Source organism: Pongo abelii, chromosome 5 (genome assembly GCF_028885655.2).
Source record: "Pongo abelii isolate AG06213 chromosome 5, NHGRI_mPonAbe1-v2.0_pri, whole genome shotgun sequence".
Taxonomy (NCBI): domain Eukaryota; kingdom Metazoa; phylum Chordata; class Mammalia; order Primates; family Hominidae; genus Pongo; species Pongo abelii.
The window spans coordinates 88,234,437-88,261,411 of record NC_071990.2 but is presented as its reverse complement, the minus strand read 5'-3'; the positions used below and the strand labels follow the sequence as shown (position 1 = coordinate 88,261,411).

Genomic DNA, 26,975 nt, shown 5'->3' with positions numbered 1-26,975 from the left:
AGTTAACTCTTTTCTAGGGGAAAAAAAAAGGTAATTTTAACTTTATTTAGCAGTATTTACTTATTTAAGTCTGTCATTCCAGTAATTAACATAAATCATCTATGAAAGGTGAAACGTTTTTACCTTGAGAGATGTTTAATGCCCTGTCCCATTTGTTGGTAGTATCTAGTGGGTATAAGCCAATGTGTCCTCCAGCAATAAAATCATTTTTCCTATCCAAATACTGCTGTCCGGATGTTTTGATAATAACATTGTAAGGGTTTAGAAGCCTTATTTTTTCATAGTTTATTCACCAATTTTTATTGCTTTCATGAGACTTTAATAGCTTTCTGGAAATAGTATAGTAAAGTTATCATTGATGTTTCAACCTGCAAGTGAGTTACAATTTGTAAATATTTGTAGTCCATATGTATAACTTCAGTACTACTTGAACTATAATATTAATATTTTAATGTCATTTATTAACATTATATTTTGGAGACTGGAAAATGATTGAAACTACGTTGGGAACACAGATTCCTAGAGCTGGAAGAGTAAGCCTGAGCCCTTAATAAACCATCAACTCCACCCTAGTCCTTGGCTGAGTATGGAACTAAACCAGCTAAGACAGGTGATGCAAAATAAAACTCCAGAAGAGGTGCTCAACACAGTTTTTAGGATCTTAAGTTTAGAGTATAATTATACTAACTATCCAAAAGCTGTCCTTTTTACCAAGATCACCTGTTGTATTGATCTTTACACAGTAAGCTGTTGAAAGAACAGTTTAAAAATCTTTGATTAAAACAAATGCTAAATCATCCTTTAGCTGTTTCTTTGCCAGATTGAGCCATCCTACTTTATTCAACCTTTTTCAGCGAAGTTACAGGATAATAATATGGCATTTTGAAAAATAACAGAAGAAATGCCAGTTTAGTCTTAAATAGGTATTCTTACCCTGGGGATCTGTGGATTTAGATGGAAAGAAAAAATTATACTTTATTTTCCCTAACCTCTCTCGGAAATTGAGTATTTTCCTCCATTACTATATCACAAATTAATTTTTGGCTATTTGGTTATTTCAGAGTAATTCTTTTCTTCATAACCCTGTGTATTTTATTTTATGAATTTAGAAACATTGCTTCACCAAGGACCCATGGCAAAAAAGAAAAGTTACACTCTGTAATGTACCCAACTTGGAAAATTTTAAATGAGAATTCTCAGAATGTGCTTTTTTTGCTTTCTTTCCGTATTAGAGATAACAATGACCTGTTATATACTTCATTTAATGTACTATTGTACTTTTAGGTTTATGTACAAGTTAATAAAGAAGCAGCAGATGATAAAAGTGTAGCAAAAGCAGCACAGGAGTTCTTCCAACGATTGGAACTGGGCGATGTGCAAGCACTTTCACTGTGGCAAAAATTTCGGGACTTGAGCATTGAGGAGTACATTCGGGTTTACAAGGTATTGGTTGACCCTCCCTTCTGCTTTCCCATGATGCGGTGCAGCTCTTGGCTGTTACCTGCGTAGTGAAGTTGCGTGTTAAGCTTGTGTTTTAAAAATAGATTTGTAGGTGAATTTAAAATTAAGACTCAAATTTTGTTTTTTGGGCTGAAAGAACTGTAAAATAATCCTGAAGCAGTGTCAGGTGATACTCTCAAACTTCATTTTTATCTGGCTTTTCTGTTCTAGCATTCCTTCACTTTTTTGTATTTATTTTTTGTTCTTTCACTTCCTTAGGCCGGTATGTGATGGTTAATAAACTGATTCATTTAATAAACATTTGGTGGGTAGGGGATAATACACAACAGTGAATAGGAGAGGAAAACCCTTGTTCTCGCAGACGTTATATTCTAGCCTAGAGACAGAGCACAAACTAAACAAATTAAAGATAAAGCAAGAAACAACTATGTTTTTATTAGATGGTGCTAGATGCTAGCTGGGGAGATCAGGTATGGAGTCTTTAGGTGGAATGACAGTTTGTAAAGAAGCCCATGTGACTGGAGTAAGTAAGCAGATGAACGACAGGAGAAGGTTGAAGAGCTAGTAGCATATGGGGCATAATTCTAGGATTTCTCTAGGGCTGTCCAGTGCTTTTTGTGGTGATGGGAATCTTCTGTATCTGTGGTCGTCTCCTTCAGTAGCCAACCACATGTGGCTTGAAGGGTGAATAGTGTGACAGAAGAGCTAAATTCTCAATTTTGCTTAATTCCAGTTTAACAGTTTAGATTGTCACTTGGGCCTAGTGATTACTGTATTGCACAGCACAGTACCATTGTGAGGACTTGACTGGTATAGTAGAAACTGTTAGGAGATTTGAGAAGAGGAGTGATTTTTTTTTTTTTTTAAACAAAAATAAAGAGGTCCTCGCCATCTTGCCCAGGCTGGGCTTGAACTCCTGGGCGCAAGTGATCCTCCTGCCTCAGCCTCCCAAAGTGCTGGGATTATGGGCATGAGCCACCACACTCAGCCCTTGATTTAATTTTTATTGTGTTCATGTGTGTGACAGGTGGTAGAGCATCATTAATTTTGCCTTAGGGGAATAGGAGATTCAATTAACATTTCTTTGTCTTTTTGTTTCTGAACTCTTTTAGCGTCTGGGAGTATATTTTGATGAATATTCAGGAGAATCATTTTATCGTGAAAAATCTCAAGAGGTCTTAAAGTTGCTGGAGAGTAAAGGACTCCTACTGAAAACAATGTATGATCAGGTTACTATTCTTTAGTAAAATTATTTGTTCTTTGAAATTGTTATTGATGTATCCTTTGAGTAAGGACAACAGAATGCAATGTGCAGCTTTCTTGGGATTTTTTATAGTGCTTTTTCCTGTTCAGAGTACTTTCCCACATTCTGTATTTTGCTGCCATAGCAAAAGCTGTTAAGATTTGGAGAAAGGATGTTACTTGTTTTTTGTAAGGCTGGGAACTGAAGCACAGAAAATATAAGTGACCTACCTAAGGTCATATAACCTGATAATGGTATAACTGAAAAAAAGGAAATATATCTTATTATCTTCTGATTCAGTTTTACCTTTTAAAAGAAATCCCTGCCTTTTCAAAAAATATTTAAATCAGTGTGTGAAAATAAGTATACTATAACAGGCTTATAAATGAGGAAAATGATGAAAACAGGAAGTAGGGGCAAGAAAAGTAATATGAAGTCAGAGATGCTGTTAGCATATCCCTCCTGGAATTCTGTTTTCTTGCTTATGTCAGAGTTTTTTCTTTAAAAAAAAGTTGTAATTGATGAATGACATATTGTATATATTTATGGTGTACAACATGATTTGATATATGCACACTGTGAAATGTTTAAATCAAGTTAATTAACATATCCATCACCTTACATACTTACCTATGATGAGAACATTTAAAATCTACCCTGTTAGCAGTTTTCAAGTGTACTATGCATTATTGTTAATTATACTCGCAATGCTGTACAATAGATTTCCAGAACTTACTCCTCCTGTTTACCTAAAACTTTGTAGCCTTTAACCAACATCTCCCCATTCCCTGCCCTTGGTAACCTCCATTCTACTTCTCTGCTTCTATGATTATAATTTTTTAGATTCCACATGTGAGACTATACAGTATTTGTTTTCTGTGCATCGTTTATTTCACTGAGCATAATGTCCTTTCAGTTTATCCATGTTGTCACAAATGACAGGATTTCCTTTTTTTTTAAGGCTGAATATTACATGTTGTATATTTTAAAGTCCACTCATCTGTTAAGGTTGATTCACATCTTGGCTATTGTGAATAATGTTACAATAACCATGGTAGGGCAGATTTCACTTGGACATACTGATTTCATTTTCTGTGGATGTATACCCAGATGTGAGTTTGCTGGATCATATATATGGAGGTTCTGTTTTCTGTTTTTTGAGGAACCTCCACATTGTTTTCCATAATGGCTATACTAACATTCCCACCAACAGTATACAAGGGTTCCCTTTTATCCACATCTTGGCCAACATTTATCTTTTTTTTTTTTTTTTTTTTGATAAAAGCCATCTTAACAAGTGTGAAGAAATATCTTATTGTGGATTGTGGTTTTAATTTTGCATTTCCCTGATGATTAGTGATGTTCAGCACCTTTTCATATACTTGTTAGCCTTTTGTATGCCTTCCTTGGAGAAATGTCTATACGGGTCTTTGGCCCACTTTTTTTTTTTTTTTTTTTTTTACTGTTAGGATGTGCAGATTTGTTACGTAGGTTAATGTGTGCCATGGTGATTTGCTGCACCTGGCAACCCATCACCTAAGTGTTAAGCCGAGCATCCATTACCTATTTTTCCTGATGCGCTCCTGCCTCCCCATCCCCCGACAGGCCCCAGTCTGTGTTCTTTTCTTCCTTGTGTCTCTGTGTTCACATTGTTCAGCTCCCACTTATAAGCGAGAATATGTGGTATTTGGTTTTCTGTTCCTGCATTAGTTTACTGAGGATAATGGCTTCTTTGGCCCACTTTTTAGTTGGGTTTTTTTTGGTAGTGGTGGTGGTGGTTTGATTTAGTTTTTTTGTTGTTGTTGTTTTTCCATTGAATTGGGTTCCTTATATATTTTCACATTAACCTCTTACCAGATACATGTTTTCCACGTATTTTCTTTCATCTTCTAGGCTGTCTCTTCACTTTGTTGATTGTTTTCTTTGCTGTGCAGAAGCTTTTTTAGTTTTATGCAATCCCATCTGTGTATTTTTACTTCTGTTGCCTATGCTTTGAGGACTAGCTCCAAGAAATCTTTGCCAAGACTTCAGTGTTTTCCTCTAATAGTTTTACAGCTCAGGTCTTAGATTTGTCTTTAATCCACTTTGAATTGACTTTTGTACATGGTGAGAGATAGGGATCTAGTTTTATTCTTCTGCATATGGATATGCAGTTTTCTCAGTGTCATTTATTGAAGAGACTGTCGTTTTCTTTTTATTTTTTTGAGACAAGGTCTCACTGTATCGCCAGGCTGGAGTGCAGTGGCATGATCTTGGCTCAGTGCAACCTCTGCCTCCCAGGTTCAAGCGAATCTCCTGCCTCAGCCTCCCAAGTAGCTGGGATTACAAGCGCACGCCACCATACCCAACTAATTTTTGTATTTTCAGTAGAGACGGGGTTTCACCGTGTTGGCCAGGATGGTCTCAATCTCCTGACCTCCTGATCTACCCGCCTTGGCCTCCCAAAGTGCTAGGATTACAGGCGTGAGCCACTGTACCTGGCCGAGACTGTCCCTTTCTTATTGTGTTATTTTGGCACCTTTGTCAAAAATCAGTTGACCTGGCTGGGCATGGTGGCTCACGCCTGTAATCCCAGCACTTTGGGAGGCTGAGGTGGGCGGATCACCTGAGGTTGGGAGTTCGAGACCAGCCTGACCAACATGGAGAAACCCCATCTCTACTAAAAATACAAAAATTAGCTGGGTGTGGTGGGGCATGACTGTAATCCCAGCTAGTTGGGAGGCTCAGGCAGGAGAATCACTTGAACCCGGGAGGCACAGGTTGCGGTGAGCCAAGATTGAGCCATTGCATTCCAGCCTGGGCAATAAGAGGAAAATTCCATCTCAAAAAAAAAAAAATTCAGTTGACCATAAATGTGTGAATTTGTATCTAGGCTCTCTATTCTATTCCATGAGTCTCTATGTTTTTGTCTAGTATGATGCTGTTTTGATTACTATAGTTTGTAGTAGATATTGAGATTAGGTAGTGCAATGCCTCTAGCTTTGTTTTTTTTTTTTAAGACGGTCTGGCTTTGTCATCCAGGCTGTAGTGCATTGATGCTTTCTTGGCTCACTACAACCTCCACCTCCAGGTTCAACCTGTTCTGCCTTAGCCTCCCAAGTAGCTGGGATTACAGGCATGTGCCACCACACCCAGCTAATTTTTGTATTTCTTAGTAGAGATGGAGTTTCACCATGTTGCCTAGGCTGGTCTTGAACTCTTGGCTTCAAGTGATCCACCTGCCTTGGCCCCCCAAAGTGCTGGGATTATAGACGTGAGCCACCACAGCTGGCCCAGCTTTATTCTTTTTGCTCAATATTGCTTTGGGTATTTGGGGGTTTTTTGTGGTTCCATATGAATTTTATGATTGATTTTTCTGTTTCTGTGAAAAATGTCATTGGAATTTTGGTAGGGATTGCATTGAATCTGTAGATTGCTTTTGGTGGTGTGGACATTTTTTAAATATTGATTTTTCCAATCCATTAATACAGGATATCTTTCCATTTATCTGTGTTTTGATTTCTTTCATCAGTGTTATATAGTTTTCAGTGTACAGATATTTTACCTCCTTGGTTAAATTTATTCCTATTTTAGTTTTGTTGATGTTATTATAAATGAGATTTTTTTAAAATTTCTTTTTCAGATAGTTTGTTGTTGTGTATAGAAATGCTACTGATATTTGGCTGGGCGTGGTGGCTCATGCCTGTAATCCCAGCACTTTGGGAGGCCGGGGGGTGCGGATCACATGAGGTCAGAAGTTCGAGACCAGCCTGGCCAACATAGTGAAAACCCGTCTCTACTAAAAACGCAAAAATTAGCTGGATGTGGTGGCGCGCGCCTAATTCCAGCTACTTGAGAGGCTGAAGCAGGAGAATTGCTTGAACCCAGGAGGCGGAGGTTGCAATGAACTGAGATCGTGCCACTGCACCACTCCAGCCTGGGCAACAAAGTGAGACTCCGTCTCAAAAGAAAAAAAGGCTACTGCTTTTCATATGTTGATTTTCTATACTGCAACTTTATGAAATTCATTTATTCTAACAGTTTTTTGGCGGATTCTTCAGGATTTTGTGTTTATAAGAGCATATTCAGAGTTTTCTATTTATAAGATCATATTGAAAAAAAAAAGATTATGTTGCCTGCAGAGACAATTTAACTTCTTTTCCAATTTGGATGCCTTTTATTTTTGTTTCTTGCCTAATTGTTTTCTAATTTAGCTTTTAGCTTCCTGTCAGCTAAACAGAGAAATAGCAGTGAAAGAAGCCCAGACCTCTATAATGTAGAGGCAAACCAATTGCTTAAGAGACATGTCACTTTTCATAGTACCAAAGCAAACTTTCTCCTGTCATATTTATAAGGAAGATGTGAAACATAGTTAATAGCATCCTCAGTAATGTCCTTAAGGAAAATTTTTAGATTGTCATATACAGATTCCAAATTTTGGTCATACAGGAAAGACAAAAATCTGTAGTTTTAATACTTGGGTACTTTGTGGCATGTTAAAAATTATCCCAATATTGAATGTTATAATACCGTGAATTAGAAGGAGAATGTGTGACATTTCATAGTTATGATGCAGCTGCATCTCATTTTTCAACTGGGTATATTAAAGATTTTATCTCTGAGTACCTTATGCGGAGCTACAGATTTAAAAGCTAAGATAACCAAATATTAATTATATCATACCCATTCATAAGAGATTCTTGGTCATATTCTTGTTTTTTTCCATTGTTGATTAAAGCTTGAATTGGCACTGCTCATTGCAACGTGGGTAATAAAAATAGCTTCTGGTTTGCTACTGTTTTAGATATTAAAATTTTAAAGGTCTGAATTTATTATGTTGCTTCAGAGTTACCTTTTCACATTTCTAGAAAAGGAACGGCTGTAGTAGATCTCTCTGGGAATGGCGACCCCTCCTCAATTTGTACTGTAATGCGAAGTGATGGGACTTCTCTCTATGCAACCAGGTTTGTAGCCTCTGTGAGGGTCAACATTTGGTTCTAAATCTGTTGCTTTCAAATGAAACACTATGTACACTTAATTATGCATTATCGGACTCCACAGCTGATGACATTATAAACTGTAAAACTGAAGTACTTCATAATCAACTAAAAGTATTTTACAATGGCACGTTGGCAGGAAATGTATACTAAAAGATGACCATATTAGCTCAGGGGTTTCCTTATGCTGTAAAGAACATCCTACATGCACATAAATACCAGAACTCACTGGGATTTGGTAAAGCAGGCTGAGGGAGAAAGCAGCCATGTCACATTGTTTTTTCCATCCATCTCTGTGACTGACCTTTGTGGAATGGCCAATCTCTGTTCATCAGTAAGAAGTGGGTTTATTAAGCCACCCTTATTTCTGGGACAAAGCTAATAGGAAAGAGGAGCACTGCTGGCAAAAGTGTCTCCCAGGCCAGAATTTTATATTAGGTCACAAATCACTTTTGTAACATAAAGTCATGATACTTTGTTGTTTTATATTAACTACCATAATTTGTTCCAAACAACTTTAAGCAACCAATTAAGTCTTTTAACTTCCCCTTAGGAAATTCATCTCTTACCTTCTGTTACTTTTCGACATTTCCCTTTACCAATTCTATGCAATTGGGATTAGGAAGTGAGAAGAGCTTATATATCTAAGAGGTACATTATTTTTCTAGATAAGCAAATATATATATTAGAAAAGTTTTTTGTATCAACTAATTATTGCTAGATAGATTAAATAAATAAACCATTGCACAGTGGTTATAAGAAGTATCCATTGAGAACAGAGGCTCTGTAACTATCCGGGTCTGGTTAGTGTCTTTTTTGGGTTATCATTAGATGTCAGTTTTTCAACACCTATATTTTTCTTTGGAAAAAGAAACGTCCCGTCAGAAAAGGGGCCCTATGACATGAAGTCTCTATAACTACCCTAATTTGGTGTTTTTTCAGGCTGTCATTAGATGTAGACTTTTCTGTGTATTTACCTTAACACCTGTACTTTCTCTTTTTTCTTTGAAAATAATTGTCTTTTTGCCACTTATTGAAATGTTTGATTTTTTCACTTTGCTTTAATGTCAGTTGCTTCTGCCTTCTAATGGGTTTCTTATAGAATACCTTTATGTGGGGGATGTAAATGTTATAGCAGATAAAAGTACAGGAGAATACTGAAAAGAGCAGAGTGTGAGGCTGGAGACCTGGGACTGTCGTTTAACTCTCTGGGCCATGATTCTCTACTTTGTGAAATGAGAGATCTGGACTAAATGACCTAGCACGTCTTCTGGCTTTGAAATTCAGTTTCTACATACTCAACCTAGAAATTTTTCTTATTATTTTTTGTTTTTTTCATTGAATCAAAAAGTTTCCCTTTGTTTTGTCCTTGTCTCAAACCAAAAAAATATAACAGGTGTCTATTTGTGACATAATTTTTGTGATAATCTGCTATACAAGTGTTTCTCAACATTTTTAAAATTATAATTCCTCCAAGCAACCTTTTCAGCCATATTTTTCCTAATTGCCAATCCTCATGAAATTTTATCCCACAGATATTCTGTATCTCTGTATATATTGTATGCATATCTGTGGTTTATGCATGAAGAATAAGATTTTTTGTTGGCCAGCTGTAGTGGCTCACGCCTGTAATCTTAGAACTTTGGGAAGCCAAAGCAGGAGGATCACTTGAGGCCAGAAGTTTGAAACCAGCCTGGACAGTATAATGAGACCCATCTCTACAAAAAATATGCAGTGGCTCTTGCCTGTATTCTCAGCACTTTGGGAGGATGAGGAGGGTAGATCACCTGAGGCCAGGAGTTCGAAACCAGCCTGGCCAACATGATGATACCCCATCTCTACGAAAAACACAAAAATTAGCCAGTTTTTGCCTTCATTGAGAATGCATGCTCTGTGCAATGTCAGGATCATGAGGTAAGTACTAATGACATTTTGATGATCCTAACATTTCAAAAGATCGAGAAATTTTTTCAATCTTTCCAGTATCATATATAATCAAAAATAGCTCTAATTTTAAACTTTAATATTTCATAATCCTTGACTTGAAATTTCGGTTTATGAAATTTTATGGTTTTTCATTATTTCATATGCAAACTAGATATTTGTATCTAATCAGAGATAAAAGAGATAGAAATTCTGTCAAAGGACTTTATGGCCTTTTTTTTTTTGGAGACAGAGTCTTGCTTTGTCGCTCAGTCTGGAGTGCAGTGGTGCAATCTCAGCTCACTGTAAACTCCGCCTCCTAGGTTCAAGCGATTCTCCTGCCTCAGCCTCCTGAATAGCTGGGATTACAGGCGGGCGCCACCACGCCCAGCTAATTTTTGTATTTTTAGTAGAGACGGGGTTTCACCATGTTGGTCAGGCCGGTCTCAAACTCCTGACCTTGTGAACCGCCCGCCTCAGCCTCCCAGAGTTCTGGGATTACAGGCGTGAGCCGCCGCACCTGGCCGACTTTATGGTCTTTTAAATGCGTTAGAAGGTATTCCCCCTGACTGACCCAAGACTTTGAAAGTCCTTAGTAATACTAATAGGAGAGTATCTAGACAATACCTGTTTACTACATCATCTATATTTTAAATATGTTCATTAAGAGAATATATTGCAGAGAAGTAACAGGTGATTCTTTTTAGTAGAGACTTAATCATAAAACATTTATCTACAAGACACTTCACCCATAGCTATTTTAGTTGTTATTACTACTTGTTGTAGAACTTTTATATATTAATTTTATTTATTTATATTTATTTTAGGTTTTGCTTTTCCCAGTGTTTTTATTGTTGTTTTTCCCATACCTGTTTTTATCATTTTATATCAAAACGTGATATTTGGATTATCTAAGTGTGGGTGGAATTCCTCAGGCTGTGGGATAATTTAAATTCTTAATTAGAAAATGCTCATTGCTATTAAATAGGTAAGACCAATTATTACCCAGATCTGCTTAGTAACTCTTGGTTTATGGCCACTTTGTTTCAGAGATCTTGCAGCTGCTATAGATCGAATGGACAAGTATAATTTTGATACAATGATATATGTGGTAAGTAATCAGAACAAAAAGTTATGATCTCTAACTCATGAAAACTACAGAGGTAGAAATTGGATGCCATGTTGAAAAACTATGGAAAACTACAGAGAGAAGTCAACATTAAGTATGTTTAAAGTGGGCAACTTCTATTTAAAAGTTTAAACACTTAAAAATGGAAAAGTTTACATTGCTTCGTAGTAGGAAAAAGTTACCTGAATCAGTAAAATGGTTATGTGAAATTAATATATACAGGTCACTACAATACCAAGTTTTTTTGTTTTTTATTTTTCAATTCTGATTTGGGCTCAACAGTTGTTTTTAAATAACTTTATTTTGAAGTAATTTAATACTCACAAGAAGTTTCAAAATAGTACAGTGTTTCCCCCCAAAGATAGTACATAACCATAGTACTTTTATCAATAGCAGGAAATTAACATTGATAGAGACCTTACTGAAATTTCGCCAGCTTTTACATGTACTCTCCTGTAGATGTTTGTGTGGCTATGGTTTTATGAGACTTTATCACATGTATAGATTCATGTAACCATCACCACATTCAGAATATAGAACTGTTCCATCACAAAACAAACTCCCTCGTGGTCAGCCACTTAATAATCACACCTTCACCCAATCCTAACCCCTGGCAGCCAGTGCTCTGTTCTTCAGCACAATTTTGTCACTCTAAGAATGTTGTATAAATGGAATTATACAATATGTAACCTTTGAGATTGGCTTTTTTCACTCAGCATAATGAATGCCCTGGAGAACTATCCAGGCTGTCCTGTGTGTCAGTAGTTGGTTCCTTTTATTGCTGAGTGGTATTCTAGTGTCTTTTCCCCTTTCCTTACTTATCATGTGAAACCTTCCTTTCCACTTAGAAGAAAGTTACCATCAAATATTTATTTAGAGTTTAGCTTTGGTCTCAGAGACCAGGGTCATAGTAGCCGAGAGGGCAGAAACTTAAATAGAATACTCAGAAGATTGAAGTTCACATTTCCTACTGACTCGGTGGAGTGCTGTGGCTCTTATTTCCCTCCCTTGTTAGAGCAGTCCACTTAGACACTCTTCTTGTGGCATCCTCTTTGTGTTTAGTTAAAACATATAGATTGACAATGACTTTAGTCTGTCAAAACCTCAAATATCTTAATTTGATTCAAGTCCAACCTATTTTTGTACATTAATTTGTCAGTATTCTTTTATTTTATATATATTTACTTCCCAAGACAGATAAAGGACAAAAAAAACATTTTCAGCAAGTATTCCAAATGCTGAAGATCATGGGATATGACTGGGCAGAAAGGTAATGTCTGCATTGTTCTTAATTGTCTGTGCAGGGTCGGCTGAGCCTGAAAATGTACCTAGTGGTTAAAGTTTTTCACTCAGATTTCAATTCTTTGTTTCAAGATACTGGTATGGAAAAGTAGATTTGATTTTTGTATTATGTCTTGGTTATAATAATTTCCATCTTATAAACATTAAATAACTGTATTTAGTTATCTGCTCTCAGTGGCTTAGTTTTCAAAATTCTTAATCCACATCTCCTTTTTCTCCTAAAGGCAACTAGTAATTTAATCACATGCTGGTGATTATAAAGTGAAGCTGTGCTTAACGTCCTTTGTAGCATACAAATCACATCAATTTCGTTTTATTAATTTTTAAAAACTCTGCTCTGATGGTTAAAGTTCAAACCACTCTCTGAAAGGTATTATATGCTTTCAGCAGCAGCTCTTGTTTAGCTTTCAGTTAACTAGATGCCCACTCTTTTAGGTGCCAGCACGTGCCCTTTGGAGTAGTACAGGGAATGAAGACTCGAAGAGGAGATGTCACTTTCCTGGAAGATGTTTTAAATGAGATTCAATTAAGGATGCTACAGAACATGGCTTCAATTAAGAGTGAATTCAGTTTTTTCTTATTAAAGTCATAACTTACATGCCACTTTTATGTTATTCTGGACTTTGGGCAGTGTGATTTATTATGTCTGTCCCTCCATTGAAGTGTCACTAACTTTGTCAAAAATACCTTTCACTAATTAGAGGTGCCAGAATTTTTATACTCGCTACTCAGGAATTGGTCACTTCAATAATCTGAATTGCTATAACCTTGGTCCTCTTTTCATGAACAGCTTGAGCATTGTCATTCTGTTGTCTAGGTGGTTACGTGAAGTTTCTATGTTATAATTTGGATACAAGTCACAAGTCCTTATGACTTTCATTAACCTTCACCCTTGGAAAACTAAGTATCAGATATATACACATACATATATATATATATATATACACACACACACATATACATATATATATATACACACACACACACATATATATAATCAGAAATCCAAATTTATTTTTCCTACAAGTATCTTTTGAATAAATAAATTTGGATTTCTTTCCCTTTAATGTAGGCAGGGGAAATGTCATTATCAAAGGTAAAATAGCCTAAATTAGGCGAGTAATTACTCATTCTGAATCTGTTCTTGATTGTCAGCATACATTTTTGGCAGATGTTACCTTCACTTGGATCCATGATTGGCACAGTGTCATGTAGACTAAAGATAGCTGCCTTTGTCTGTTTCAGCAACTAAAGAACTCAAGAACCCACAAGAGACTGCAGAGAGGGTCGGGCTCGCAGCACTCATTATTCAGGTCTGTTAAGACTCCTATCTGTGAGGCCCTTTTGTTTGGTACTAGAGCAAATCCCAGCAGTGAAGATTTCCTCTGTCATTTTAGGACTTCAAAGGTTTACTCTTAACTGACTACAAGTTCAGCTGGGATCGTGTTTTCCAGAGTCGCGGGGACACAGGAGTCTTCCTACAGTACACACACGCCCGCCTCCACAGGTGAGAAGAGGCTGCAGGGAAACCTTGTGCTGCACTGTGCTTCCCTAGGCTAGGTCCTGTGATTCTAAGACCAGAGGCCCTGTTTTCTGGGCTTTTCCAATATCTTCTATTCACATCTGACTAGAGTAGACCTTCTTTTAGGAAAAAAAAAAATTTATTGAGCACCTATGTTAGAAATACATTTATGTGTATTATCTTAGTCCTCAGAATAACCCTGTCGAAGAGTATACTGTTACCTCCATTGTGTATGGATATTAAGGAGACCAAAATTGTGTATTATAAGGTGATGTTCATCACTTGCAGCTCTGTGCCCTTGTATGACTTTTTAATCTTTTGATGTTTTTAACTTTAAACTTTTGATAAGTTTGGAAGAGACTTTTGGATGTGGGTACCTGAATGACTTCAACACTGCTTGTTTACAAGAGCCACAGTCTGTTTCAATTCTTCAGCATCTTCTCAGGTATGATGTTTTCCAGGGATCATCAAGTGTGCTTCTGCTTATCAAAATGGCTATTAGCATTTTTGCTGCCCAGTAGAGCCAACAGTCCAGTAGCTGCCTTCTGCCTCTAGACTTTTCCCAAAGGTATGCCTTAAAAAGTGATTATTTGCATTTTGAGGACAAACGGCATAGATTAAGCCAATGCTCAAGGAGGACAGTCTTTGGGTCTTCAGAATATTATCACTGATGAATAGCGCACATGTCTAGTTGCCTCTAGCTCACATAAAGCCTTATAAAAGCATAACCTTTTTTAGTTTTAGTTTGAGAAAGCATCTTCTTGCTCTCTGTGGTAAGTGAAGGAAAATACCTGCCTTTGTGCAGCTTCCCAGAGACCGTAAGCCCTTCATTTGCCTCTTGGTTTCGGTTCACAATCTCAAATACATAGATGTATCTGATGCTCCCATGCTAGGCAAGACACCCACACATTTTAGCTCTGACGGGCATTGTTGGTGAAGCCAGACATGCCAGAGATTAGTCTTTAGAAGGGATGTGGATGGTTATGAACAAGGCGGTTTTCTTTGATTGCCATATAGTAGTCAGTGATTCTTTCCTGGAATCAGAAAAATTTACTCACATGTACAATAGGGAATGTAAGGAAAAATAAGCCAACTGGGTTTTCTTAGCATTGAGGGTAGACTTTGCTAATTTATATTTTATATTCTTAAACATGGCTGGAGGCTTTTTACATTCACCAGCCATGATTTAAGTTTTTGCTGTGGACTAGGTCTAGGAAATAGCAAGATGATTTAGAAAGTCCCTGCCATCAAAGAATTTGGAAGAAAGAAAAATGTTCCTTTGCCTTCAAATGTACACACAGTTTTTTCATATCCTTCTACTCTTCTTTTTTAAGACGGAGTCTCGCTCTGTTGCCCAGGCTAGAGTACAGTGGCTGGATCTCGGCTCACTGAAACCTTCACCTCCCGGGTTCAAGTGATTCTTCTGCCTCAGCCTCCCAGGTAGCTGGGACTATAGGCGCGTGCCACCACACCTGGCTAATTTTTGTATTTTTAGTAGAGAACGGGGTTTCATCATATTGGCCAGGCTGGTCTCAAACTCCTGACCTCATGATCCACCCACCTCAGTCTCCCAAAGTGCTGGGATTACAGACGTGAGACACTGCGCCTGGCCATACCTTCTCTTAATCGTGTCGAGTCAACCTTATATTCACGATCTTTTAATGTCTAATGTCTTAGTGTAACGTGTACAGTCTTTTCCTGTTCACTGTTCCTGTCATCTTTTAGGTTCGACGAGGTGCTTTATAAATCATCTCAGGACTTTCAACCCAGGCATATCGTCAGTTACCTTCTAACTTTAAGGTACTTTATAATCTTCCTGTTTTCAGGTGTTAATGGCATTTGAGACCTTTCTTTCATCTAGTTTCCTATAAACAAATTCCTTGGCCTAAAATTTGATGTGCTTTTAGTTACAGGAATTATTGCTTCATCTATACAAATTAGCAGTTAATGTTCCTTCATTCATTCAGTGATACAAGGTACTGTCACTGTAGACTGGAGAATGGGAACTGACAACTACACAGTTACAGCACAGTGCATGTGTTGTTAGAGTGAACCTAAGAGATGGTGTTAGGGCAACCAGCCCAGCCTTGAGCGATCAGAGAGGGCTTCTCAGAGGAAAGGAGATACTAATCAGAAGGAATGTGGCTGGGAAGAAGAAAAAAGCCCAGAATTGAGCAAGAACATAATAATACATTTTAAAGGATCCATAAGCATTGTCCTGGGAGGGCTGATGAATGAAGCGTGTATAAACCTGTTTGCCATGTACTGAGGCATTTAAACTTATTTTCGGGGTGGTGGGGTCCATACAGGGATTTTAAGCAGAGGCACAGAAAAATAAGCTAGAAAACTCAATTTTTCTAATCTTTAATGACAATTTCATGGTGTCTATTTTAGCAAATTGAAATCAAAATTGAGTCCACCCTTGTATAGCAGCAGCTGTATCTTCTGTAAAGCTATTTAATAAAGGAAATGTTGCTTTTACTCAACAATTATTGAAATCAGACACTTATCAGGACTGTTTTCTTGATTATACTTTTTACCTTGTCTTCTCTAGATTTATGTAAGGATTTTTTTCTTCCTTTAAATGACACTTAAGACATATAGAGGTGAAGAAGCTACAAAGTCTTTTTTTTTTTTTTTTCTTTTTTTGAGATGGCGTCTCGCTCTGTTGTCCAGGCTGGAGCGTGATCTCGGCTCACTGCAACCTCCACCTGCTGGATTCAAGCGATTCTCCTGCCTCAGCCTCCCTAGTAGCTGGGATTACAGGCACGTGCCATCATGCCCAGCTAATATACAAAGTCTTATGAAATGTCATTTTATCATTAAAACTGATGTCTTAAGTATCATTTCTCCAGCACATTGTTATACTTGCTGCCATACCTAAATTTAAAAAGATACTTTAAGGACGAGTGGTCAGTGTGTGTGGAGAGTGGATAGATAACTAGTTTCTACCCACCTCACTGTACAGAGGGAAAGGCCATGCTGTGTTATACATTGGATTGTAGGCTGCCTAAATGAAGAAAAATGATTAGAAAAGGATTCTTTATATTTGTAAAATTAACATTGAAATCATAATCTTTTTTTTTTTTGAGACAGAGTCTCGCACTCTTGCCCAGGCTGGAGTGCAGTGGCGTGATCTCGGCTCACTGCAAGCTCCGCCTCCTGGGTTCATGCCATTCTCCTGCCTCAGCCTCCCGAGTAGCTGGGACTACAGGCGCCTGCCACCACGCCCGGCTAATTTTTGTATTTTTAGTAGAGACGGGGTTTCACCGTGTTAGCCAGGATGGTCTCAATATCCTGACCTTGTGATCCACCAGCCTCGGCCTCCCAAAGTGCTGGGATTACAGGCGTGAGCCACTGCGCCCTTCGAAATCATAATCTTAAGAATTGCCCATCTCTTAGTAGTAGAATAGGGCCAAGATCTAAAGCTTGAGTTTTGAATTCCAGTTTCAACTTTACAATTTTGAATACATCCTTTAATGGTTCTGGGCTTTATTAAGTTGAAGGAGTAAGATTAGATATCAAGCTCATATCTTACAACAGGAAATTACTGCTGGTACTATCGTGATTTCTCTCTTCCTGTTTCAGTCATCTTGCAGCTGTGGCACACAAAACACTACAAATAAAAGATAGTCCTCCTGAAGTGGCTGGGGTACGTTATGTTGAATGTTTTCTGTATAATCCCTAGCTCCTAAGACTAATATTACTAAGTCAGTCTTGTAAATTTTTCTAAAATAGCATTCTGTTGTTCAACTGTAGCAGTGTACTTCCTTAGCTAATAATTAGGCTGTAACAATCAATGTTTATATACTTCCCAACATACTAGACTATGAAGCATATTTTCCTACATGAAATATTATAGTGATAAGTTCCCCTTACCTGAAGCCGTACTGTATAATACTATCACTCCCACTCCATGACACTTTATGTACAGGTCTTACTGTAAGGGATGCCAGGAATTTATCTTCTCTTGCCTATAGTAACTCTAGGGCACTTTGACATATTGTTCCTGCTTTAAACTAGAAAGAATAACCTTTAAAACCATTCTCATGTATTGAATACATTCCTGTTACTGAATATTTTAAATCATTGTTTATTTTGTAGGCCAGACTTCATCTTTTCAAAGCTGTCCGTTCTGTCCTAGCCAATGGAATGAAACTTCTTGGAATAACACCTGTATGTAGGATGTAATTTCCATTAAAATGGCTTTTAAAATGTCAAATGAATTCTAGTTATCTATTCTGAGATGCCTTGCTGTTCAGAATAAATTTAAATTTTTTTTTTTTTTTTTTTGAGATGGAGTTTCGCTCTTGTTGCCCAGACTGGAGTGCAATGGTGCGATGTTGGCTCACTGCAACCTCCATCTCCCAGTTTCAAGCAATTCTCCTGCCTCAGCCTCCTGAGTAGCTGGGATTACAGGCACGTGCCATCACGCCCGGCTAATTTTGTATTTTTAGTAGAGACGGGGGTTTCTCTATGTTGGTCAGGCTGGTCTCAAACTCCCGACCTCAGGTTATCTGTCCGCCTTGGCCTCCCAAAGTGTTGGGATTACAGGCATGAACCACGACGCCCAGCCAAAGTTAAACAATTATTCTGTGTCAGAATCTATATTAAATGTGACTTGTCAGGTTATTCAGTCTTTATCCTTAAATAAATAAGTTATCTGGATTCTCTCATGGTCAGTAGGTATTTAAATAGACATTGAGTTTTTTTTTAAACCCAAAGCATTGTGGTCTAATGGGGCTAAAGGATTTGAGTTTAAACTTTGGCTTGAAGTTTCTTACCATGTCATTCTTCCAGAAACTATTCTTATAAATGAAATGAGTTAATGTTTTCATGAAATAAAAGAATTGGTGGGGGGAAAACATTATCAATTTTCTTGTAATTGTGGCTGGTTTGGAATAAACATAGGGAGATCAAAAATAAGCATCATTCTGTCAATATAGCTGACAGCTACTCCTAGAGACAATAGACCTCGTGCTTCCCTTTGGGTTAATATATACAGGGCCGGGCGTGGTGGCTCACGCCTATAATCCCAGCACTTTGGGAGGCTGCGCGGGCAGATCACGAGGTCAGGAGATCGAGACCATCCTGGCTAACACAGTGAAACCCCGTCTCTACTAAAAATACAAAAAAAGTAGCCAGGCGTAGTGGCGGGCGCCTGTAGTCCCAGTTACTCGGGAGGCTAAGGCAGGAGAATGGCGTGAACCCAGGAGGTGGAGCTTGCAGTGAGCCGAGATCGCACCACTGCACTCCAGCCTGAGCGACAGGGCGCGATTCCGTCTCAAAATAAATAAATAAAAATAAATATATATATACACACACAGACACAGGTAACTCTTATTGTGTGAATTCAGGAATTAAATACATTTTAATAGGAAGGAATTACTTGTAAAGACATTGAATTAGGATCTTTTTGTAAAATTTAGTCCATTAATTCAACCATAATTTGAAATGGAGTTTCTTATAGTTTCCTTCATGTATCTTCATATTTTTGTGTGGCTTCATTAGATAATATGAGCATGGCTTAGGAAACAAGAGTAGGATGTGATGTGTTTGATCAGTACGGCCATTCCCATCAGCCAGCATTTCCATTCAGGTCTGCTATAATTTATTCTAAATGTTGCTAATAGTAGTCTTTTGAATACCAGTGATGGTCTATTTAGCAAGTTAGCACAACTGAAGCTTCTCTAGTTAGAGTGAAAATTGTTTCATATTAGCAATTATGGCTTACCTTCTTAGTCCTAGAAAAGATTCAGCCTTGCAGTTCCAATTTAAGTGAATTAGCTCCCAGATAGCTAATTTTCGACTTAAAGTAGTGTCAAATTTTTCTTAGCATAAACCAGCCATGGGACAAAAATGTAAAGTAGGGACATGTTTTACACATCCAATATCCCTCTCTACTTGTTTGAAGAAACTTTCCCCTTCCAAGATCAGTAGTGTCTTCCTGAGTATTTGAATCGTGAGTGAAACCATACAGAAACAGTAATGGGTAAAGCCAAATCTTTACAAAAGCTGAAAAGACTGTTCATTAATTCTTAGAACCTAGACGCCTGTAGCCCTGATTGTGGACCTTCTTAAAAATTCTTTTTTGCTTAAGGCTTGCCAGAGTTGAGTTGATTTGCAGCCAGAGAACCCTAACTGATACAATTCTATATATAGAAAATAAAAGTGCATTATCTTAATGGTCATATCTATAATGTAAAGTGATTAAACAGAGTTCATACAAATAAAGTTTATTGCTGAATTTCCCCATTAACATTATAGAAAACACTGAAATTTCACAAATTATTGAGAGCCCAACAGTTAAACATACTTTATTTAAAAAAGTACAAAAGTAACATTACAAATTTTTTTGAAGAAACATGAACCAGATAATGAATAGCACAAATATAGCACTGAAGGGGTACTCAGTCACCACCCAGAAATTATTGTCCGAGTTATGAAATAGATTCATTTTGATTTTGAGAAGTTACACATTCAGTTTGTTTATGAACTAGCCTGTCTTGTTTCTGCCTCTTGTAAGAAAAGAGCTAGGTCTTTATGCTGCTAGGACAAAATACTGTACATGAATTGGAGAATAAGGAGGGGTCATCCTTCTCCCTGGTACCTGAACAAGAGAACAGTTAGTACAGAAATGGCTTTGGCACTTTAACCCTTAGACATTGTCCCAAACCTTGTTACTTGAGTATTGTAGCCTCACCATGATTTTTTTTTTTTTAACACCGTATCATCTCCATACTTTTTATTTACAAATTATATATACACACAATAATAAAATTCCTTCATTCTAAAACAATAGTTAGACCCCAAACAGGTCTATGTTAAGTTTCTGTATTAGCAGTTCACTCAGATAGCTTTGTTTGTTGTTGTTTCCACATAACTGCACTGATCATGCCATACAGTTAATTTTTGTTTATGCTACCTTCTGAGATTGACTTAAGGCTCTAGTTTAATGCAAATGGTTTAGTCTTAAAAGGAGTCTCATGTGAGGCTAAAATCACACACCAATAACTCTCTCCTTTGAAGCTGTTTCTCCTTGTTGGATGGATGTAGTGTCTTGTCTGGGTAATCCATAGAGATATATGGAAACACATACAAGAAGAGTACCCAGAGCAAAGGTGAGTGCTGAAAAGAAAAAAAAAATAGATTTATCTGTATGTGTGTCTTTAAAATGCCTAATGATCAGTTTAAAAGTTTGAAAGCTCTTGTGGGTTTACACTATCAGATCATATCTTTATGATGGCAAGGTTTAGAAAGGTCTTCCATTACAGCCAAAAAAAGGAGAGGGGGAGGCAGGGCGGGTAAAATCAAGGCAGTGTTTTGTTCATCACTGATTACAGACTTCTTAGAACATGAGTATGCCTAACTGACACTATCTGACCACTCTGACAAAGAACATACTAATTTCCCTATAAAATATATAATTTTTTAAAAATGTAAGTATAAATATATATAAGTACAAAAGAAAATGTGGTAGGATTGGCTTTTCCGTGATACCAGGAACCTGTGAAAGTTTAGAGTAAAAGACAGGTGACCAATCATTCAAACCATTGATAATTTCTTAAAAGGAGATGAGGCGATAATTTACTGAATAAAACTACATTTCCTACTAGTCTTAACCCTTTTTTCATCTTTTTTTTTTTTTTTTTTTTTTTTGAGACGGAGTTTCGCTTTTGTTGCCCAGGCTGGAGTGCAATGGCGCAATCTCGGCTCACCGCAACCTCTGCCTCCCGGGTCCAAGCAGTTCTCCTGCCTCAGCCTCTCGAGTAGCTGGGAGGAGCATGCGCCACCGTGCCCAGCCAATTTTGTATTTTTAGTAGAGACAGGATTTCTCCACGTTGGTCAGGCTGGTCTTGAACCCCCAACCTCAGGTTATCACCCGCCTCGGCCTCCCAAAGTGCTGGGATTACAGACATGAGCCACCATGCCCGGCGCCTTTTTTCATCTTAATCTTAAAAATCAGGATGCAAGAAACCGAATTATAACTTGTCCTAACGTGACAAATAAATATATTTATATGACATCAAGCTTTATTTTAGTTCACTCCTAACTAAAAAAGACCAGCTTTGCCTTCAAAAAAGGAGAAAGTAGGATAAAAACTTGTATCTAAACAGTTAACTGAAATGATTGCTAAGACATGCTAGTTGACCATCAGTAAGAACATTAAACAAAAGCATTTTATACTGCTCCTATATATTTCTTATGAGCAATGGTATAAGGATTTTGTTGAACATAAAGATAGATCAGAATTACAGCTAAAAAGTTCACCCAAATCAGGTAGAAAAACATCTTAAGGGAAAGCCTATAAGTACCTGATACTGAAATGGTAAGTGGTTGCTAAGTAGTGTCAAGCACTACTCTAAGCACTTCACCTGAAAACACCCCTAGGCAATAGGTGATATTATTCCCATTTTACAGATGAAGAAAGTGTCACCCAGGGAATATAACTTCCCCCAAGGTTGCACAGTTAAGAAATGGTACAGGCAAGATTTGCCACACACTATACATGGTTTTCTAAAATTTCTACAACATTGGTGTTTCCCTATTTCCATTTATAGACAGGAGTCAATTTTAAAATGAAATGTAAATATAAGCCAGGTCTCTTTTACTTAATATATTTAACAGATATTCTTCATACATTGGTTTATATTATAATAATTGATCTCTAAAGAAAATTATTACACTATAAAAGCACCCTGAAATGTTAAGTCAATATCATTGCTTAAATAATTTAGAAGCCAAATTAATGCTGGGTGTGAGTTGGGAAAATTATATTAGGACTAACAAAGCAGTGGTACTGGAATGCCAGCTATATTAATGAGTTTTGTATTAATTACATATTGAATGAAACAAAGATATAAAAGACAAAATCTAGATTTTGATTGTTTTCAAAACCGTCTGACACCCAAATCCAAAGCAGTTGGAAAGTACAAGCTGAGGGAGGACTAAAAGATGTTTTCTACATTCTTCTAAATAATGAGCCAATACAGTTTAAACTGACTGCTGAAAATAATTTCCTAAAGTCTATATGTATTTCCTTGAGTACCTTCTCACATTCAGACACTCAAGTTGTCCTATATACAATACCTAAAAATACAGGGAGGCCTTGACTGCAAAAAAAAGTCCCCTCACTTTCACATAGAACTAGCACCCCTCATCTTAACCTCTAACACCACTTAAACAACCAAAGTACTGCTTAGCCACATCCCACACAACTATGAACAGCTGTACTGGTGGAATAAACTGTAGTAACAAAGCTAGGAATTTCTGTAAACAGTATGGCCAACTGCCACTTTTAAATAAAGGATTAAATGAATCAAGGAAATGGGAGGCTCTTCCATGTTAAAAACTCAACACAAACTAAGACATACTTATCTGTAATCCAAACAGCATTACTGAAGCAATGGTGGAAAGGACAATGGCCGCTGCTGCAGAAAAGCCTTTCATGATGTTGTCTGTGTACTTAACCACAACAGAAGTGTAGAGGCCACCAACACTTGCAAGAACTTGTATACAGAAAGAAATAAAATCTTATCACTCAAATAAATGAAACATTACATAATGGTGAGGCAATTTTCATCCCCAGAGATGCCATACTAATTTACCTGTTTTCCTTAGAAGGAGCCATCTGAGAGTTTGTACTAAAATTGAGTGGTAGTTCCTATATAACACTGTTTTTCCAAAACAATGCCCAGAGGGCTATGTGGTCTACTAAATTTTACACATTTTTTGCTAATATGTTAGATATTTTGGGGCACTGCTATCCCAAAGCAATTTTGCCTTCACAATCAAAACTAAGTCAACAAAATGAAAATTATATTCAAACTGGTATTTACAGTATCAAAGGATTAATTTCAAAATGTTATAACAGCTTAAAATGGACATCTAACTTAAAAAAAAAATAAAGGATCTACTAAGAACCTTTAATTCCTGGATACTTACAGATGACAAACCAGACATAATATGTGTAACCATAGAAAAATCCTTTTTCTTTAATTTCAGCTCCATCTGACAAGTAGACGCCAACTAATGTCACAATAATCCCTGATAGATACATTTGAATGTTTCTCACCCAAAGAGAAGTATCTGAACTCTTTAAAACTTTTTCAAAATATACTCCTGAAAGAAGAAAATTAGACATGCAAATATTAAAGATTACTATAAATTAACTTAAAATGTCTTTCATTTAGAACAATACCCTAGAGATATATAAAGTATATGATTTGGGGAACAAAACATACTTTACTTAAATGTGCATTTATTATGTAGGTTGTGTGACACATGACATACTGTACATTATAAATTTATGTTTTTACAGAGTGTATAGAATAATAACTAATTGGGAAGTTTATAAGCTACATTTAACAGAAGGCTGTTAAATTAAGACAGTTTCTGCCTTTATTATAGCAGTAAGACCACAAAAGCTCTCTGTACTACTTAATGCCAGTATATCATTTGCTTTGGTCAGCTGAAAAACTACATTAAGAGTGAATTATCTTAATCACATCCCTGTAATATCTGCCTACTAATGAATACTCCTAATTCTGCAATATAATCTATAATCACCACTAGGAATCTTTTCAGAGTAACAACCAAAATTTAAGTAGAATTTGCTGTGTAAAGCCATTTTCCTTTAAAGAAGGGTTCCACAAGCCAAGTTCATACACAAGGTCAGAAGGATCATGAACTCAACTGGATAATAAATTTTGCGTATATGTGCATTTTTCTGGAGTTGAAGGCCCATAGATTTTTTCAGATACTTCAAAGGAGTACATGATACCCCTCCCCCACAAAAGTCCCCTATCTCTTTGGATTTATACTTAAAATGAATGCATATTTTACAAAGCCATTAAAGATTTTAGTTATAAACATCATGTTAGAGACTTAGGAACTGCCAATGAAGTACTTATCAACTAAAAAGTCTAACGCAAAACAAGATTATTTTTGATGAGTCTGTGTTGGAATGGGAACATAAAATAGCTATTCTTATTTTCACCTCTGATTTTGCCTTCTGGGAGAAGCATTTATCCAGTGCTCAGTTACCCTAAACACAGAGAGATATTAAACCACCCTCCATTTCCTCAATTGTGTATTAAGAGAGTGAACTAATAAAATGTTGGACATAATCATTTAACTGTTCAAAATATTGCAAAAAATCAAATAGTATATTTTTTAGGTAACTCAATTTTTGTTCCCAATTTGTTGGTTTCTAGAACACAATGCTATCAGTAAGTATATTCCTGAATTTATATTTTCCCCTCCTATAAAACATCCTATTTACAAGCAGTATTTTACTTCTGTATTCAGCCTGCTTTCCTAGTCAAAAATAGAGTCCTGACTTGAAATAGGTACAAATAAAGATAAATAATAAAGATGTATACCTATAACTAATATATTCTACTAAAAGCTTTAAGCAGAATATATTAAAAACTAAACTTTCATCTCTGCTGGAACTATTTCTAAAACTTTTTTTATGTTACACTTAATATTCATACTTTATCTCGATGCATTGGAGGAGTGCTTGTCCCTACACATACAACGCCAGACTTCCGTGGATTGTTGATGTTAGTGATTTTGTGTTGTCTTTCCTCCCTGTTTGGTTGTTAGTTTTATGTATTATGTTTTCTAAGGTACTCTCGACCCACCTCATGATCCTACTCCATAGCTCCTAACCTGTTAAAAGCAGAGAAAGAACTTGAGGTTATAGGGGAAAAAAAGATGCTTAGCTGGTAACATTAACAACCTAAAGCAGCAGGATCTGACTTGAGGATAGTGGCAGTTCCAGAAAAAAGGAAAGGGCTTTCTGAAGACTAATTTCCTCCATTTTCAGAGGTCTTTTTTCATTCACTTTTGGGTTTTTGGCCAGACTGAGATGGTCAAGGATAACAGAAGTAGTTAACTGCAAGTATGAATAGGGACTGAGTCTGAACTTAGTTGAACAATGCTATACATTTACTGGAAAAACAGCTGACATAAAACTAAATATAAGCAAGAAGGTAAAGTTTAATGGGAATAAAACTGAGAAAGCAAGATAAACTAAACTGGTGTCTAAAGTTTGATGTTTTCGAAAAATATGAGAAAAGAATAAAACAATGCTTTCATGATTTACCTGCAAATCCTGAGCACAATACAGCAATAGCTATAGCGCCAAACCCTAATAATGGATTTTGTTCCACCTGAAATATTAATTGTTAAAGTTATTTTTAGTGACTAATAAACAGAGTTCATCCAAGAGTCCAAACAAATATATACAAAAACCGTGTTACAGTCTTACTAAAAGTATATCCCACATCAGACACAGCTATTCTACAGAATAAGACAACTAAACAAAAAGACCATTCCAGAAATTAACCAGGGCACTTGGCTTAAGTGAAAAATGTGTCCCTCAAATCACAGCCATAGTATATGCTTAATATAATATGTACCCACTGTTTCCTAATACCAATAAGCACTCTAGCATGAACTTTTGAACACGCCAAGTCAGCATACTACTTAATTTTAATTTCTATTATCACTCTAATTTAAGAGCTTATAGCATCAATCCTGAAAATGATAACAATTTAACTTATTTATTCCTCATCACCTACAGGATAAAGTGCTGCCTCTTAAGACTCCCCAATTTATTGAATTTTTAGTATACCTTCTGTGTACCAGATACATTGTCTATACACACTGCTATGGTTTGAATGTCCACTTCAAAACACATGTTGAGATTTAATTGCCATTGTAACAGTATTAAGAGGTGGGCATTTAAGAGATGACTGGGTCATGAAGGCTCTGTCCTCAAGAAGGGATTGATGCCATTACTGAGGGAATAAGTTAGTTATTGAGGGAGCAGGTTTCTGATAAAAAGGATGAGTTCAGCCCACTTCCCTCTTTGTCACATGGGATCACTTTTGCCTTCCGCCATACAATGACCCTCACCAGATGCCAGCACCGTGTTCTGGACTTCCCAGCCTCCAGAACCATGGGCCAAATAAACTTCTGTTTTTTATGAGTTACCCACTCTGTGTATTCTGTTATAGCAGCAGAAAATGGACTAAGATACATACTAAATGAATAAAGAAGATTATAATACACAGCTCTGTTATGTATAGGCAAAATTGACAAGTATATATAACCAAAATAGTGTGAGACCAGTGCTCACAGATCCAAGTATATGGGTCCTAACCCTCTGTTTGACTTTATTTTCTCTTTCTTTTCTAAACTGTCAGGAGCTTTCATCAGTCTTTCCTGAAAGATAAATACTATCTCAATAGTATCACTGAAATTAGAGGGTTGAGATTCATGACTGTAATATCACAAGGAAGTATATACCTTGTTCAAAATAAATAAGCCTGATATAAGAAAAGTGCCACTTTATGGTACCTGAGAGAGCAAGCTTGGTCTAAATTGTTTGCATGCAGATAAAAGGAG

At 36.8% G+C, this 26,975-nt stretch overlaps 2 protein-coding genes across 20 annotated transcripts in view; one reads left to right on the top strand and one right to left on the bottom strand.

Moving 5' to 3' along the window:
* RARS2 (arginyl-tRNA synthetase 2, mitochondrial) overlaps positions 1 to 18,224 on the top strand; it is a 75,854-nt gene extending 57,630 nt beyond the window's left edge. For 13 of the 17 annotated variants that reach the window (XM_063724730.1, XM_054557015.2, XM_063724736.1 and 10 more), the window contains 13 exons: positions 1,285 to 1,443; positions 2,574 to 2,680; positions 7,552 to 7,647; positions 10,654 to 10,714; positions 11,926 to 12,002; positions 12,470 to 12,594; positions 13,280 to 13,347; positions 13,432 to 13,541; positions 13,906 to 14,001; positions 15,282 to 15,356; positions 17,145 to 17,208; positions 17,661 to 17,732; positions 17,853 to 18,224. In XM_063724730.1, coding sequence (XP_063580800.1) covers positions 1,285 to 1,443; positions 2,574 to 2,680; positions 7,552 to 7,647; positions 10,654 to 10,714; positions 11,926 to 12,002; positions 12,470 to 12,594; positions 13,280 to 13,347; positions 13,432 to 13,541; positions 13,906 to 14,001; positions 15,282 to 15,356; positions 17,145 to 17,208; positions 17,661 to 17,732; positions 17,853 to 17,963 — 1,221 coding nt within the window. In that variant the 3' untranslated portion in view covers positions 17,964 to 18,224. 17 annotated transcript variants of the gene reach the window in all.
* Positions 18,225 to 19,844: 1,620 nt separating this feature from the next.
* SLC35A1 (solute carrier family 35 member A1) overlaps positions 19,845 to 26,975 on the bottom strand; it is a 39,517-nt gene continuing 32,386 nt past the window's right edge. The window contains exons 4-7 of one of the 3 annotated variants that reach the window (XM_054556970.2): positions 25,669 to 25,735; positions 23,502 to 23,678; positions 22,931 to 23,065; positions 19,845 to 20,684 (exon numbers count right to left, since the gene is read on the bottom strand). In XM_054556970.2, the coding sequence (XP_054412945.2) occupies positions 20,557 to 20,684; positions 22,931 to 23,065; positions 23,502 to 23,678; positions 25,669 to 25,735 (507 nt within the window). In that variant the 3' untranslated portion in view covers positions 19,845 to 20,556. 3 annotated transcript variants of the gene reach the window in all.